The sequence below is a fragment of the Panthera pardus genome, unplaced genomic scaffold, assembly GCF_024362965.1.
Source record: "Panthera pardus isolate Hobbes unplaced genomic scaffold, ASM2436296v1 HiC_scaffold_4, whole genome shotgun sequence".
NCBI classification, from domain to species: domain Eukaryota; kingdom Metazoa; phylum Chordata; class Mammalia; order Carnivora; family Felidae; genus Panthera; species Panthera pardus.
In genome coordinates, this window is record NW_026526969.1 from 13,078,430 (window position 1) to 13,095,033 (window position 16,604).

At 50.9% G+C, this 16,604-nt stretch overlaps 1 protein-coding gene across 3 annotated transcripts in view; it reads right to left on the reverse strand.

Moving 5' to 3' along the window:
• SDK1 (sidekick cell adhesion molecule 1) overlaps nucleotides 1-16,604 on the reverse strand; it is an 879,729-nt gene that overhangs the window by 217,107 nt on the left and 646,018 nt on the right. For all 3 annotated transcript variants that reach the window (XM_053894114.1, XM_053894115.1, XM_053894113.1), the window contains exons 8-11: nucleotides 10,285-10,368; nucleotides 6,389-6,583; nucleotides 2,768-2,884; nucleotides 1,080-1,247 (exon numbers count right to left, since the gene is read on the reverse strand). In XM_053894114.1, coding sequence (XP_053750089.1) covers nucleotides 1,080-1,247; nucleotides 2,768-2,884; nucleotides 6,389-6,583; nucleotides 10,285-10,368 — 564 coding nt within the window. The remainder of the gene's footprint in view (nucleotides 1-1,079; nucleotides 1,248-2,767; nucleotides 2,885-6,388; nucleotides 6,584-10,284; nucleotides 10,369-16,604) is intronic.

Consider the following 16,604-nt stretch of genomic DNA (forward strand, 5'->3'; position numbering starts at 1 on the left):
ATCTTAGCAGATCTACAGAACTTTCTGGAGGGTGACCTACAGAGACACAGACATAGTTCTTCACAAGCTGTTAAATGTCAGGTTCACATGTTAGGGACACATGACAAATCAGAAATGGTCAACGGAGTGGACCACGAGATGGGACAAGACCTCTTTTTTGGTACCGGAGAATATTGGGGGAATTCGAATTCGTGCCTCTTTAAAAGTCCTGGTGTTTTTATAACACCTAAATAAATTAGAAGGGGTCATTTCTCAAAGTGGACACAAACTGTACCAGAGAGAACCAAACGGACATGAAATAAAGCACGATAGTTCAGGTTCTCTTTAAGGACGGTGTTTGAACAAATGAGTCACTGATGCCAGTTAAATTTTTCTCTCTTCATAGAGATAAGCTTTACAAAGATCAGTGAGCACTATCTTTTGCTTTTTTGAACGATTTTTTTTTTTTTAGTCCTATAGATTATGGATGAAGCAGAGATGAAAAAGTACACCGGCAAGTGAAGTTAAAGGTGGGGCAGAGATACTTGGTAATGAATCCTTATGTCTGGAAAACAAATCATTCTCCAGTTCAGAAAGCTGTGTTACAGATAAAGAAAAAAAGCTGGAGAAATCAAAAATTTTCAATTCACTCCTAAGATATAAAAAACACTCACGTTTAATATACTAAGAGTGTTTTAGTTGGTTATAATGATACTGCAGAAAAAACATACTTTCTATAAAATGTTATCTCTTGACTCTTAACTGTTAATTCTTACACAATGCTTATAAAATTAACCAACCTATCAGTTTTGTTGTTCGGGCTAGTTTGGGCTAATATTTCCTACTCCACTGACTTTAAAAAGTCAATCTTTAATCTCTCCTGAAATGTCCCATTAAATCTTTGAATACATTTTCTAATTATTCTTTTAGAAACTGAAAAATTAATTACTCAACAGATTTCTATAAATTAGTTGTAAAAATAATCATTATCTTTTGATTAAATTAGAGAGTCCAAGGGCATATTGACATCCCCTAAGCACAGCTGACATGATGATTAAGCCATGATGAACAGAAGGTTCCACGCGGCCTGTGGTCCTTACTCCACACAGTCAGTGCTGCAGACGCGCTCAGGGACCCCTCCGTGTTGGTGGCATAGCAGGTGTAGTTGCCAGCATCCTGGATGAAGACGGGGGTTATCTGCAGACCCCCGGATTCCAGAAGCATAAACCTAGGAATGCGCACAGAGCCACTGGCCAAAATATGTTTTCCTGAAGAAAAGTAGAGAAACGGGAATGTTAGCACCAAAACCAAGAAAATAACTTGAAATAATCATAGTAAGGTGGAAACCGTATGTGCAAAAATAACCAAAGCAGTTTCCTTTCGCATTATTTAGGATGACGAGACCAAGAAAATCTTAATTGTGCAATACTGAGAAAATGGGTTAAACCAGTTACGTCCATGTATGTATGCGACTGTTATCTTTGGTGACTGACTCTGACTTTTCTTTATACCTGTATACATCTGCAGATTTTCTATACAAAGCTATCATACATTCTAAATTGGGAGAAAAAATGTATACATAAAAGAGAAGAACCCCCTCTTGCTTACTGACCTGCACGTTTAACAGCTCTGGTCTGAGTGCAGGAGTCACATGCTGGGAGAGGTGAGAAGCCTCTACGTGGTTCACCCAGAGGAGGGCCCTCCTAGTGTGACCAGCTCATTTGTGTGAACCCACACAATTCAGCATATATTTGTTAAGAATGGATCGTGTGTGCTGTTCACTGAGGGACATGTGTGCCTTCGTGTGGAAGGGCCTGGGAACCACAGAGAAAGCCCATGACGTGATGCCCCTCCTCATGGGGACTGAAAACAGGTAGAATGGAGAGGGTTACGTGTCAGATGAGCCTGTGCTAGAACCATCTTTCCCTCTCTCCGCTTTTCTACTTTAGTAAAGTATCTGCCTTTGATGTCACTCTGCTAAGTTACACACAGGGAAGGGATCTTGGAAGGTCCTTCTGAGTCTTGCTGTCCATGAATGCTTCAGACTTTGAACCTTGGCAGAATCCAGTCTTTGGTTTCTCTGCTTTTTTTTTTTTAAATGTTTGTGTTTATTTTGAGAGAGAGAGGGAGAGAGAGAGAGAATGCACAGGGGAGGGGGAGAGAGAGAGAGGGAGAGAGAATCCCAAGCAGACTCCATGCTGTCAGCGCAGAGCCCAACATGGGGCTCGATCCCGCAAACGGTGAGATCATGACTTGAGTCGAAATCAAGAGTGAGATGCTTAAGTGACTGAACCACTGAGGCGTCCCTCTCTGCCTTTTGTAAAACCGGGTACAAATGGCGTCCATATCCTGTTAGTTTCAGGCGTGCATCCTAGGCACCTTTCTTTCTTAAAGAAACAAGGGTATTATTCTTCATTTTGAATATTGCCTTCACTTCATAAATGGAGAAACTGAGTCCTGGAAGCACTTCTCCAGATCCAGTACCTATATTTCAGGCAGCCCCTCACACGCCTAAGGTGGCCTATGAAGGGCTTAGGCAGAACACAGCGATATTCACACATTTTGAAAAAAGTCTGTTTGCTCTTCGAGACGTGAGCTCTGTGAAGCTTACAGGGGACTGTCCTTCTTACCCACCCGGCACCCGCACCCAGCAGGTGCTCGGCAGACGGCTACTCATCCTTACTGACTGAAGGCAGGCGGTGGGGGTAGGGGGCTGAGAACACGAGCCTTGGCCCAGGGGCTCCTTTCCCACGGTGGCCAGGCTGTGGGGGCCGCGCAGGCTACCCACCTCTCCTCCACGTGATGGCGGGCTTGGGCGCCCCGGACACCTCGCACCTCAGAGTGGCTGTCATCCCGTCGGTGACCGTGGTGTCCACTGGCAGCTGTGTGAACGCCGGGGCGACATCTAAGCGGGAGCGAACAGTGACATTCTCAGGGTGTGCCCCCCGGACGAGCCCAGACCCGCCTGCTGGGGGTAGCCCGTATGGACTTTTACAGGACTAATCACACAGAACTGCAGCGACAAAAGATGAAAACCTTTCAGCAGTGACTATAACCTTCAGTTACTTGTCCCTCAGGAGCTGCCGATCTGTGTTTACAACCCAGAGAGAAACCCAGTCCGTGATGGAACGGACACGTGGTGGCAAAGTGCCGGGGCCCAGGAAGGGCTGTTTCAGAAGAACGGCAATGAGACGAAAGACATTTATTTAGATAAATCTAACAAGCTTGACTTTGTTACTCTTTAAAAAATAGAAAAAGCTAATTTTTGACCATTAAATATTAACCACAAGATGACACTTTCACTAAATAATCAGATTTGAAGCCCTTCGGTAAAGGATTTCCAGGAAGTGTTGTGGGCCCAACTGCTGGGGGGCCTTCTTGTCCTGGGGGGCCGGCACGGGTCTCCAGCTCTCAGGAGCCGGGAATCGGACCGAGACAGCCAGGGCGGCTCAGGCCGGCTTCAGCGAGGGCTCACCTGACTGTGTACCACTTGGAGAATGATTAAACTGGAAACCGCCGAAGAGCAGGGATCTGTGTGTCCCAAACCCTGGGAGGGCCCCACAGGAGCCTGGGCTGGGGTTCCCGGGAGAAGCGGATGCTGCTGCCGGCCCGCCTTCCCCCAGGCGGGAGTCCCTACGAGCCTCATAGGTGCCATGGGAGCCGTCCCCAAAGCGTAGCCTAGAGCCCTCTGCTTCCTTGCACCTGTGGGGCCACCACCTGGACAGTGCAGCGGCCTCCTACCTGGGCCCAAGCCTTCCGCTCCTCCCTGTGCTGGCCGCTCTACACCCAGCCTTGGGTGCCCTTTGGGAGCTGTGAAGGATACCCCACCACTCCCTGCCGGAGGCCCTGGAAAGCTTCCCGCTGGGCCTTGGCCCTTGACCCCTCCAGCCTACCTCCTACCATGACCCCTGGCTCCTGTATCCCCAAGCTTGTTCCTCGAAGGCACTTGCAGCGTCCCCTCCCTCACCCCATGACGCGCACACCCCCCAAGATTTTGCACCTTCGGGCCTCAGCTCCCGCACCGTCTCAGGGAACGATCCCTGGGCGCCCTCAGAGGCGCCTCCCGGGTCACCATGGGCCTGGCCTGTTGTCTCCTCTCACGGCCCTCATCCCTGGCTAGACGAGCTCCTCCTCTCCTGCGTGTCTCCCCACTTCATGACCTCTGCCCTGGAAGGGTGAGAACCTCGCGTGTCTTCCTCAGAGCTCCGTCCCCGAGCCTGACAGACCCAAGTGCCTGACAGAGATGCTAAATTAAATGTTTGTGAAATGAACGAATAAATATTGATTGCTTTACATACTATATTTTCTTTTCACTAAAAGGGTTTTAATTTGGAAATAAAAGCCTATTTTGCAAAACCGTGTACTTACAAAACAGAGAATGTAGCAGTATCATTATCGTGTACTTATTGTTCAATCTCCAGCTGCCATGGTAACCAGTTTGGTAGCACTTTTCATCTAAATTTCCCATCTGATCCTTGGAGGAACCTTGTGAACTGGGCTGAGATGGTTCACTTTTGGTGATAAAACTGAGGCTGAGAATTAAGGAATGTGTCCTAAGCCTCTCACTAGAGAAAGGTAGGCAACGACAGCCTGTTGCCTGCTTCTATAAATAAAGTTTTATTGAAACACAGCCAGGTCCATTTGCTCAGTAATGTCTGTGCCGCTCCCACGCCACTGCAGCAGAAGCCAGTGGCTGTGACAGAGACCACGTCCCTCCGAGCTGAAAATACTATCTGGCTTTTTACAGAAAAAGTTTGCTCCAGTCAACAGAACCAAAAGACAACCTACTGGATGGGAGAAGATATTTGCAAATGACATAACTGATATTTTGGTTAGCATCCAAAATATGTAACGAACTTCTACACCTCAACACCAAAAAACCAGATAATCCAATTAAATTAAATTAAACAAATAATCCAATTAAAAACACGGGCAGAAGACACGAACAGACGTTTCTCCAAAGACATCCAGATGGCCAACAGACACATGAAAAGATGCTCAACGTCACCGATCATCAGGGAAATGCAAAACAAAACTACAACGAGGCATCACCTCCCACCTGTCACAACGGCTAAAATCAACAACACAAGAAACAAGTGCTGGCAAGGATGTGGAGAAAAAGGAACCTTCTCGCACTGCTGGTGGGAATGCAAATGGTGCAGCCACTGTGGCAAACAGTGTGGAGGTTCCTCAAAAAGTTAAAAAGAGAGCTACCCTATGATCCAGTCATCCTACTCCTGGGTATCTACCCCAAGAACACGAAAACACCGATTCAAAACAGACTCTTAAGTACAGAGAACAAACTGGTGGTTGGCGGAGGGGAGGGGGGCGGGGGATGGGGGAAACAGGTGACGGATGACGAGCACACTCATCGTGATGAGCACGGAGGGTGGAACAGCATCGTGGAGTCGATGTAACCATATACCCGAAACTGACACAACACTGTATGTTAACGACACTGAAATTAAAATGCAGGTTAAAAAAAAGAAAAAGAAAAGCCCCACAAGCTCCCGGCTGGCGCTTTTAAGATGTGCTTTAAATAATCCTAACTGATCAAAACTCAGCTTCTGGCTGAAGTACCCACTGTTATTTCCACTGTTACAGTCGTCCAAACCAGAGGATAAACTTGACCCCTGGGCAAGATTCAAGGAAGTGGTCCCTAACGTACCAAAACAGACACACGATTCCTTAAATTCATTCGTTCTGGCAGACAGGAGCCATCTGCATACTGACACGATTTGCTTTCTCCAATGGCTCTCACACCTGAGGATATCAGCATTTTGCCTCCAAAAGGGCAAACATGAAAGGTATAATCCCATCATCACTAAATTCCACTTCATTTTAGAAGAACAATATTACAGCTGTGGAGATGAAAAAGAAAACCCACAGATACAGTAAAAGCCTTTACCTTTATTTTATTTTTCAAAGACAGAGTGCCAAAGTATTTCTGTTAATGGGATAATAAAAGAAACTTACAGAAGAACTATAATTGTTCAATAAAACTAAAATAGAAAATGGATATAAAAAATGGGAAAGAGATCAAAAGAAAAAGATTAGGAATGAGCTATTCACTGAATAGTTCTTCCAGTTCTGTCCAGAAAAATGCAGATTTTTCTTTTCTACTTCTCAGTGGAGAAGATGGCTTGAGTGCCGGAAAATCAAGGTTTGTGCAAGAGCAGGTTGGGCACCAGGACGTGGGGGCAGGGTGTACCTGCTGGGGCTGCCGAGGGGCTTAGCACATGGGCTGCTCTCCGCCTGAGACGGGGCCCCTGCCGTGGCCACTGCACCCTGCCCGCTGACCTGAACAGATGCTACCACTTTCCGAGTATGTCACTCAGCCAAAAGTCGGGAAGCCCTGGCCTGAGGGCCCAGCCCGGATGGCCTGTCTTTCCCGACGGGCAGTACTCACTGGTGACGTCCAGGTACGTGTAGGTCTGGATCTCCCCTCCTTCGTTACTGGCAAAGCACTGGAAGATTCCGGAGTCCTCTGGACGCAGATGCTGGATGCGCAGGCCTCCGCTCGCAAGCATTTTGTATCGAGGATTGTGGAGCTTGCCGATGGAGACGGCATCCTTGTACCACTGGAGAGTGGGCAGAGGGACCCCTGTGTAGGAGTAGAAAGAAGTAGGCATTTGAAAAAATTAAATTCCAAGCACTATACACGGGGACTGAGGCAAAAATGTCTCAAAGGCTGCACGGCGATAGGCTGGTAGGCATTTTTTCATCTCTTAGCCCCTCCGTCCAACTCGTATGGTGTTATTTTTCTCATCTCTATGAAGACGCGGACACAGAGGGGCACCACAAAGAGTGGGAATGAACTCCTGACGCTGGGCTGCAGATGGTTCTGGACTCCCGGAGCCTGTGCAGGTTTGTGCTCTGGTCGGGAGGGGAAGGGATCCCAGCTGTGACTGCCCTCTGGACAGAAAGGGATGGGGAGAAAGGCCCCTGTCGCTCCGCAGGGCTGACGCTGCCCCTCGAGGCTGGGGGTAGGGTCACGGGGGCCGGAGACGCACTTGGGAAGGAAGCGGCCCTTGCAAACTCCGAATGTTGCTGCAAAGACGGATGGCGTCAGTACACACGCATCTCTTCGTGCCCGGCAGGTGGTGGGTGCACAGGGGCTAGAGTGACTATTACTACAGCCAACAGCCAAAAACGTGCCCCGTGTCTTCACCCCTCCCCCGCCTAGGGAGCTGGGCGTCACCCTGATGGAAGCGGAGGCCTGCCGTGGCGGAGGGGCGATGGCTGAGGTCAGTGCCTGGCGCCTCAGGTGCAACTGGTGTTCAACCGCGCACGGGGGAGAAGTCGCTTGGCCCCTGAGATGCATGTGAGTCCAGCAGGTGGCAAGAAGGGGCCAGGACGGCACCATCCTTGCCCCTGGGAGCTAATGGCAGCTGGGGCAGGGCCAACACTGACCAGGAGGACGGGAGGGTCAGTCTGAGGCTGAGCGTCCCTTCCTCACCCTGGCGATGTGACGGAGACAACCCAGGCCTCGGTCAGAGGGACTGGAGCTCCGCGCCATCTGGCCGGCCCGTCTGACGGAGGGTGCCGTTGGGTTTGGGCAGGGTCTACAAGGAGGACAAAGGACAAGCTCACAGGGGCAGAGCCCTTGTTGTACACGAAGGGACTGTCCTTGGCCGAGAGCATGAAGCCCCCTGCCGCTCACCCCCCACGTGGCTCTGCTCAGCACACGGAGCCCAGGCGATGAGGGTGTGCACACTGCGCCCCCCCTTTACCACCCCCCACCCCCACCCGGCGCCTCACTGCACGGGACAAGCCGTGACTGGGCAGAGGCCACGTTCCTTCCCTGGGCAGCTGCCCTGGGAGGCTTGGGTGACTGACGGTGGTGGCCACCGCTCCCTGGCCCTCCCAAGCCGCCCAACATGGGTAAGCTGGGAAGACGCGACAGGCTGTGCACAGAAACTCCACCACGGCACCAGACCACGGCATCCCGAACCGTGGTGGGCACACGTATGCTTGCCGTGGGCCCGTGGGAAATGCGCAGAGATGTTCAGGCTGCTTCCGTACCTCAGTTTCTCTATGCATGAAATTAATTTAAGTAAAGCACGTGTCAGCAGTGATTCATGGTGAAAAGCACACCAAAATCACTTGATTTCAGATGCTATGTAGGTGTAAGATGTCTTCTTTAATAAATAAAGTTAACGTTGCGAAATATTTCAAGGTAATGTATTTTCAGATTCTGTTCTTTGCCTTAATTATGTTTCCTGTCACTTTTCATTAAATCAGGAAATTAAAAAAAATCCATTTCAAGGTAAAAGCATAACCAATTCATGTAAAATCTCATAATAGCAATTACACGATGTAGCTTTCATGAAGAATAACCACTTCGCATGCTGCTATCGTTTCATTGTCAAAATTAAAAGAAAGCAGTAAATTATACGATGGCAGCGTTGAAAGGCCTGTTCGATACATATTTACAAGTCTGTATGGTAACAAGCAGTTCACCCTGCAGAAATCATGCAAAAAAAGCATTCTCTTGTCAAGGGAAGAGCTTAAGATTGTCATTTATCGAAAAATAATTGTTAGGATATGGGGAACTCAGTGCCTTTCTATTTTAGGGCAATTTGGTGGCATAAAAGGAAATCTTATCCCCTGCAGGATTGCAGACACTGCCTTCTAAAATCCGAGCACCCTAAATACTGCATAGCTTCACTTTCACACCATCGTGGACCTCAAAAAGATAGGTTTATGCGAAAAAAGAGAACAGGGGCGCTCAGTCAGTTGAGCATCCGACTCTTGATTTCAGCTGAGGTCATGATCTCGTGGTTCATGGGATGGAGCCCCACGTTGGGCTCTGTGATGGCAGCATGGAGCCTGCTTGGGATTCTCTCTCTCTCCCCCTCTCTCTCTGCTCCTCCCCTACTTGTGTGCATTCTCTCTCAAAATAAATAAATAAAATGAAAAAGAAATAAAAAAAGAGAGAACAATACAACCCGTAGCTAGGGAGAGCTTCCCATGTCGCTCACATCACTCTCCTCTGCCCCTCCCCAGGAGGCCTGGGCAGAGCCAGACCAGAGGAGGGCGCGAGCAGGGCAGGTCTGTCAGCAGGGCTGCTGTGAGCTGACCAGGGGCTGAGAACCGAGCCCCTCAGCCAACGCCCTCTGGGCCGAAGCACGGTGGGTAGAGGTGCCCACGGCAGATACTGATCACTACAGGAACCATCAGGGCTGTTCACAGGACACCACTACTTTTCAGAAACGAAGAACGACATGCCCGGACCTGGGGACTGGTGGACATGTGCTCTGGGTCCCAGGACCTCAGCTCTCCGGGAGAAGCCAGGCGCCCTGGCCAAAGCCCTTGCTTTGGTAGCTGATGGGTTTGGGTTTGGATCCTGCCTCCACTGCCACGTGACCCCCGGCAGGTGGTCCAGTATTTAATGAGATGCTCCTGCATGAGAGATGCTGGGCCATGATTTTATAAGTAGCTCATTTCATCCCCCTGGCTCTGTGCCTTGAGCACGTTACTTACCCTCGCTTTCTAAGGTCTTGTTTTCAAATGTGTACTCTGAGATAATAGTACCTCTTTTATGAAGCTGTTTTGAAGATTTACAAAATCATGAGCAATCCTTACTCTCCGAGCTCTTAGAATAAAATACCCAGCCGTAAGATGGACAGGTTTAAACATTAAAAAAATGTCCTTTTTCACTGACAGTTTCCAGAGCACTAGCATAGCTATTGTTAATGAAATTGCCTTTAAAAAGCTTGTCTCAGTTATGGGTTTTAGTATAATTATTTGTGCTGCCTGACAGGCAATGGAGACTATGGATAGCTCGTAATCAAGGCATGGGGACGAGGGGGGAAATTACTGGAATAACAAAGAAAAAGTCAACCCAAAACTGGAAAGGCAAAAAAAAAAAAAAGGGAAGAATTTCCTGTGCAAAGAATTTAAAACCATCTCTCTTACTAAGGAGAACACATAGGCACGAGCCTCAATCGCCCCACGGACAAGAAAGAAGTTCTTGCCCCAAGTCTTGGGGGGCACACTGGTGGAATCAGAGCACTGGAAGACAAGACTCTCTGTCTCTGTGGGGACGGATGGGGTTAAGGCCTCCCTGTCGCTCCTGCGGGTGACAGGTACTGTCTCTGCTCTGCAGGGGAGGAAGCAAAGGCTCAGCAAGGCCAAAAACCTGCCTCAAGGTCACGTGCCCAGTAACAGAGGTCTGCTCTGTTCCAGAGGCCCTGTGACTGACGTCACTGTCAACGTGTGTCCCCATAACGATGAGGATCCCGCCCTGGAAAATGCCCCTCCGCGTCACGGCTGCGTGGGGAGCAGCCTCCCCACACTCACCCATTGCTCGACAGACGATGTCCACGGTTTCTTCCACGTCCACTAAAATCCGACGCTCGGGCTCAGCGGTAAAATACGGTGGCTCTTTAAACAAGAAAAAAAAAATACCCCTAAGCAAAAGAGGTGTATTTCAGATGACCTGTATAGCCTGAAAAGGCTTGGACTCCTTTTGAAAAGTATTTCCAAAAAGTTCATCAGTTACCATCGTGCACACAGACTCAGAATTCAGCGAGCACGGGCCAAAGGCAATTTATATTCTAAGGTCTGAGAAAGCAAATTACTACTCAGGGTGATGGCTACTTTTTCGTTTATGGGCTTGAATCATGGAATATCTTAATTCACGTTTTAGAAGGACGATCCCAAGAGGTTCATAAAGGTTTATATTTACAGCACAGTATTTTATAGGCCAGTTTGCTTCGGTATCTAAACTAAGCACCAACGCATGAAGCATGTCAAATAAAGTGCCACAGCCAGGCATCCGGCCTGTGTCAGGGCCTCTGTCACGACAGCCTATTAACATATTTCTTTAAACTCTTGGCAGTTCTCTTCTCCAAAATATAGATTTACTACTTCAATGGAAGACTAAATAATAGGTAAGAGAAGAAAGAAAAAGGGCCCCTCATCCATCTTTGGTTGCAGAGGAAAGTCCACTGCTTGTATATCTCTACATACTCCCCTCGCTTATTCAACAAAAAATAGAGGGTGTATTAAACAGTGAATCTCCTTGGAGGGTACATTGCAATATTTTTCTCGGTTTATTCAGCGAAACTTCAACAGTGGTGTGGCCAGATTCATCCAGTATGAAGGCGGTAGTGATTTCATTATCACGATAACAAAAGGCTGTAGTATTCATTTGCTGCGTGATAATTAATTTCTGGGCACTGTCTTCCCAGAGTGGCTTATTTTCACCGTAACTGTGTTGAAGGTGGACAGTACAGCTTGGCATGCCTCCTATACCGTCGGGGGCTTCGAAACAGAGCGGAGCCTAAGAGAGGGAAAGGAGAAGTGGGAACACCCTTTCCGAGAAGTGAGCGAGGGGCAAAGACTGAAGGTCTCTCAATGAGGGTAAAGCGTGGCCCCAACTCTGCAATCTCCGGGGCCACTCAGGCGGCCACAATCTGCCCGAACACCCGCTCTGGCTGAGGCCAGGGCGGCATCCTCACTGGAGGACGCAGACCCCTCCACTGGGCTTTGGTCGTGTGTAGACCGGGCCTAAAGACACACCGCAAAGATTTACAGTCTCTTTTCAAGGCGGTCTTCACTGCATACACTCAAATGTTCACATTCAGCCGCATTTCCTCCATCAATAATCATGACAGCAGCAATATTTGTATTCTAACGATGCAGGAGCAGCGTCCCGTCAAGGCCCTTGTGTGTAGGTCATGCCCCATATTCATCAGTGAATGCTTAAGTCGATATCTACCTCCATGGTCCGCTGGAAGGGATGTGAGGGAAAAGGAAAAAAAAAAAAAAAGACCAAGTGAAGAAGTCAACATTTGCCTCTGGTTAATTACGGTTCTCCTTTTTTAAATTAAACATCGTATTTTGAGGTCATTGTAGAGTCCACACCATTGTGAGAAATAATAGAATAGAGACCCCAGGCACCCTCTACTTAGCTCGCCCCAACAGTGATCTCTTGCAAAAAACTACAGTCCAACATCACACCCAAGGTACTGACAGTGACACAGGTGACCTGGCCTCCTCCCACCCTCCCCCACCCCCGCCCCCAGTCTTGCTTGTACATGTATGCGGGAGTGCGCACACGTGGGTGAGGATTTAGCCCTACACGATGTTACCAGGGTGCAGGCCTCTGTATCCGCAGTCAAGAGGCAGAACGGGTCCGTTACCCCAGGGTCCCACATGCTGCCCTTTCACGATCATGGCCACCCAACGTCCCATCGCTTGCGTCCGGCAACCACTCCTCTGTTCTCCGTGTATAGTTCTGTCATTTCAAGAATGTGACAGGAACGGAATCTCACAGCATGTGACCTTTGGAACTGGTTTTTTTCACTTGGCCCAAGTCCCGTGAGATTCATCCAAGAGGAAGTGCACTTTGATGATAAAAACCCACACAAATGAACGGTCAACGTGTCCGCGTGGGACTAGGGGACCCGAGCAGCCCCTGGGTCGTTATGGGTCGCTATGGAGCAGCCCCTGGGCTCCAGCTCCTATGCAGGAGGCAGCTGTGGGCCAACGCCGTGTCGGTCGTGAGCTCAGCCCTAGCACCCTTCTTCTGCACAGTGCCCCCGACCTCCTCGGGCAGGGTCCCCCCGCCACACCGGAGCTTCCGCGGAAAAGGACGGCGTCCTCCTCATCACCGTCTTGGTAGCACCTGGCACGGTCTCAGAGGAGACACAAAAACTGTCTGCTGGAGAGAGATACACTGGAGGTTACCAAAGACCTTAAATCCTTGAAGCCCTTCGGGGAGCAGGTGTGTCCTATTCATCTTGGCAAATCCTCCCTCTTCGTGCTTGGCCCACGCCAGTGCTTCAGCCCAGGGGCCCGCACACGCTGTGCCCTCCACGAACGGCTGGCGTGTGGGCAGGAGGGCAGAGACGGCCTGGGAGCCCTGGGGGACAGACGGTCCCCAGAGGAACACCCTCCCTGCTCCCTCCTGGGGCGTCACGGCCAGCCCGCCAATCCTGCACACAGGGCAAAGGACCCAAACACCGCTGGTGTTCGCCTTGTACGAATTTTCCTCGCTTCAGAAACAGCTCTGTAACAGCTCTGTTTTCTGAGCTTCATTCGGCCATGACCTGTGCTACAGAGAAGTTCTAGCTGTGACGGGGCACCAATGATTAACGTGGGTGCTTCTAACACAGGCCATCTGGAAAGCCAGAAAGGAGACACCTTGAGTTTATCCTAAACCAACGTGAATGAGTTATAGGGCAGCGCGAGAGGGTTCGGCTCGCTGTAGGATTCTGTTCTGGCCACATGCCAAGACAGCCTCTGTCCCCTGCACCTGCCGCGTGAGGGTCAGGGCGCCCCTCCCCACGGCCTCGCACTCACTGTGCTGAGTTGTGACAGCCTCGTGAAGGGGCTGCCTCCCGCACGAGAATCCCTGATGCCTGGGAGCATGGCTACCTCTCCACCCCCTCTGTCCCCGGTGCTCCATACGGTGTCAGAGATGGAGACTCGATACATGGAAGTGGAGGAAAGGAAGGAAGAGAAAGACGGGAGGAAGGGAGGAGCGGGGGAAGGGAAGATTTTATGTTGGGGTTCGGACATTTGAGAGGGGCTCGCTCTCAGTTCGGTACAGGTAGAACTCCGCGATAGTGGTACTGTTATCAGCCAAGAGACGTTACGTGTGATTTGTGATTCTGATGACAGTTACGGTATTGGAGTTCTGGATGATCTGCGTGTGCAAACCAGAGACCGCTCTCTACTGCACCCACCCTCCCCAATCCGTGTGTGAGCGCAGCGGGAGCCGGCGTGCCAGGACGCCGGCGCTCAATGGAGCAGGGCAAGCGCGTGAACGGTGGTGACAGGAGAAAGCGTCGGTCTGCCGGTCGGGACCAGAAGATGGGCGCAATATGTCTCACCGCGTCTGAGACGTTGCAGTCGTGGGTAAGAGGCATCGCTGTCTTATTTACGACCAAGAGAGGAGAAAACGCTTCCGTGGATTGTGAGACACATCCTGCTTTCTGAGACACTACTTGTGGAAAACGTGTGCCACGTGACCAGCTGCTGGTAAACAACCAGCGTCCCCCGTGCTGTGACAGAGTTGCACCACCAGCTAACAATGCCGCCGTTTTAGTGCTTCTGTGACCAGCACTGCCTTTTACTGCTCACGGTAGGAAGCGGTACGATCTCCTACCTTGTCTACGTTTTACAGATGTGGAAACTGAGACCAACAGAGGCAGCGGGCCTCGTTCGAGCCAGTGGGTGGGGCTGGGAGAGTGTGAGCCCAGGCCTGTCCCCACAGCCCGCCCTGTTACGTGCGGTGCCCGGCTGACCCACCGGGATGCCCGCACGCACGCTCTGGAGCAGGTGGTGACCTCGGGGAGGGGTCTCGAAGGACACGCAGACTCACCACCAGGTGAGGTGGGGCCTGGGGCAGAAAGGCATTCATCCCAAGCACAGGCAGGCACAGATGCTCAGAGTCTGAGGGCACAGAGTGCTGGGTCGGCCTCCCGGAGACGCAGACAGGGAGACGAGGTTCACGACCACGGTTTACCTGGGAGGTGACGGAAACGCCACCGGGAGAGGCAGGGCAGCTGAAATGAGCACGTGACCAAGTCAGCTCATCTACTGGGAAAAGCCAAGATGGAGCACGACCTCCAAATGATATTCCCATCACAACAGAGAGGGAGCTCCACTGTCCACCCGGCGGTCCGTCAGATCTGTGTTCCAACCTGCCACGTGGTGAATGCCTGGGCTCCGCGTGGTACGTGCCTGGCCCTGTGCAGTGGGCGCCTGGACTCGGGGGGCAGGGAAGGCCACAGGAAGGAATGGCGGCGCTGGCGGTCAAGGCAGGGAGGGCGAGGGGACATGCCGGCAGACGGAGGCGTCTGCCTCACCACATGGGGTGTGAGTGGCAGGGCGACGGGGGAGGCTATGGAGGAGGCTGTGGAAGGGAACATGGACCCAGGAGGCCGGCGTTCTTGGTCACGCAGAGTCACCAGGACCTCCGGCAGGTACGACACTGCCCGCGGCCAGACCCCCGCGATCCCCTTTAAACCTCAGAGATCGAGCGACACGCCAGCGAGGCTGACAGGCGGAGTAAAGAGCGGTCGCTGGTCTGTCTTGTCTCGTCAGTGCGCGATCAAAGTGACCGAAAGCGAGTGCGCTCCCGCCTTCTTCCAGCTGCCTGTGCAGGGACACCTCCCTGCCCGGCCCCACGGGGCCTGGGGACCCTCCCTCCGTGATCTCCCAAGCCGCTCCGGGTTGACAGAGGCACTCTTCAGGGCTTTTCCAGGGTGATTCAACCACAAAATCCTACCTGTCACAGCAAATTCTTGTGACTAAAAGGGGATGTAAATCCACATTTACATTCGCAGACTGTATACCTTTAAAAGCCAGGACATGCAGAGAGACGGGAACTCTAGAGAATACAGAGCAATCTGCTTCGGAATTCAGCTGTAAATGCAAAACCAAAGTTCACATGATAGACTTGAATATTTTTAAAAGGAATTATGATGGAAACAAACATTCTGGTTTCTAGGAAGATAAATTTCCTCTCCTGTTTAAATTACCTTAAAATGTTTTAACACAATCTAGGGCTGTCTCCTGGAGACTTCCATGCCACAAATTTTAATTTTGGTTTGCTCTGTGCTGTCTGTGCTCATACGGCTACGCACAGACCCTCGTGGGGAGTCCTCGCAGGGAAGGGGGCTGTGGTGTTTCTGCCTCGAAGGCACAGAGAGGGAGCCAGCCAGAGAGCCAGCACAGCCCCCAGCATGGAGTCGGCAGCGGTGTGGGACTCCAGGCCTGCTTTCCCGATACTTTAAAAATCTCTGTGCTCCGCTCAGAGGGGCTGACAGGTTGGCGTGTATTTGACAGAGTCGTTCACAGGCCACGGAGCCTTTTCGCAATGACTTAAAGGAACGTGATGCACTCTGGGCAAACGGCCTTTTCTGCAGGATTTCTCCGTACTCTGGCCAATTTCATATGAAAATAGGAGCTTTTATTTTTTCTTAGTTTGTGAAGTGGTAAACGGCAAAATATGTCATGTGAGGAGCCACTACCCTGCCCGGGGCTCTCTGCGGATTTGACCCTTCTCGTTCCTGGTTCTGTTCTTCCCGAAGAGGAGAGAGGAGGTGGAGATCCCCCTTCCTGGGGTCGGCCTCCAGGGGACCTCTTACCTGTTGAGGCTACCAGTCCGCTGCACAGGTCACGACGACAGTGACCGCAGCCACTAAGAAGACCAGAAAGTGTTACAGGAACTGAAGAACGTTAAGAAATAAAGGACCTGCCTCACAATTCAGTGTCATCTTCTCGCAATCCGAAAATAAAGCGAGGCCTCCCTCTGCCGCCACACCAGGCACGCCTCCTGGGCACCGATGCTGGCCAGCGTGCACCGCGGCCCCCGTGTGCCTCATTTTAACTTCTCGCTCTCCTTGGCTCAGGAATGACACTTGGCGCTCGTTCTAGGGGGAGCGGCTCTGTTCCCACTTTTTAACCTCATGAAAGGTATTATCCAGAAGTTTCTTTTTCTGGGTCAAAAGATCTCTGAAAACTGCTCATAAGAGCCCGGTGAGAGTAACAGAGGAGCTCAGTGGCGCAGGGGTCGGCCCAAGATCTATGCCACAAGGACCTCACGCCCCCATCCCCCATGCTTTATGATCGGAAGTATCCAGAATACCACTTCTAATAGGTAC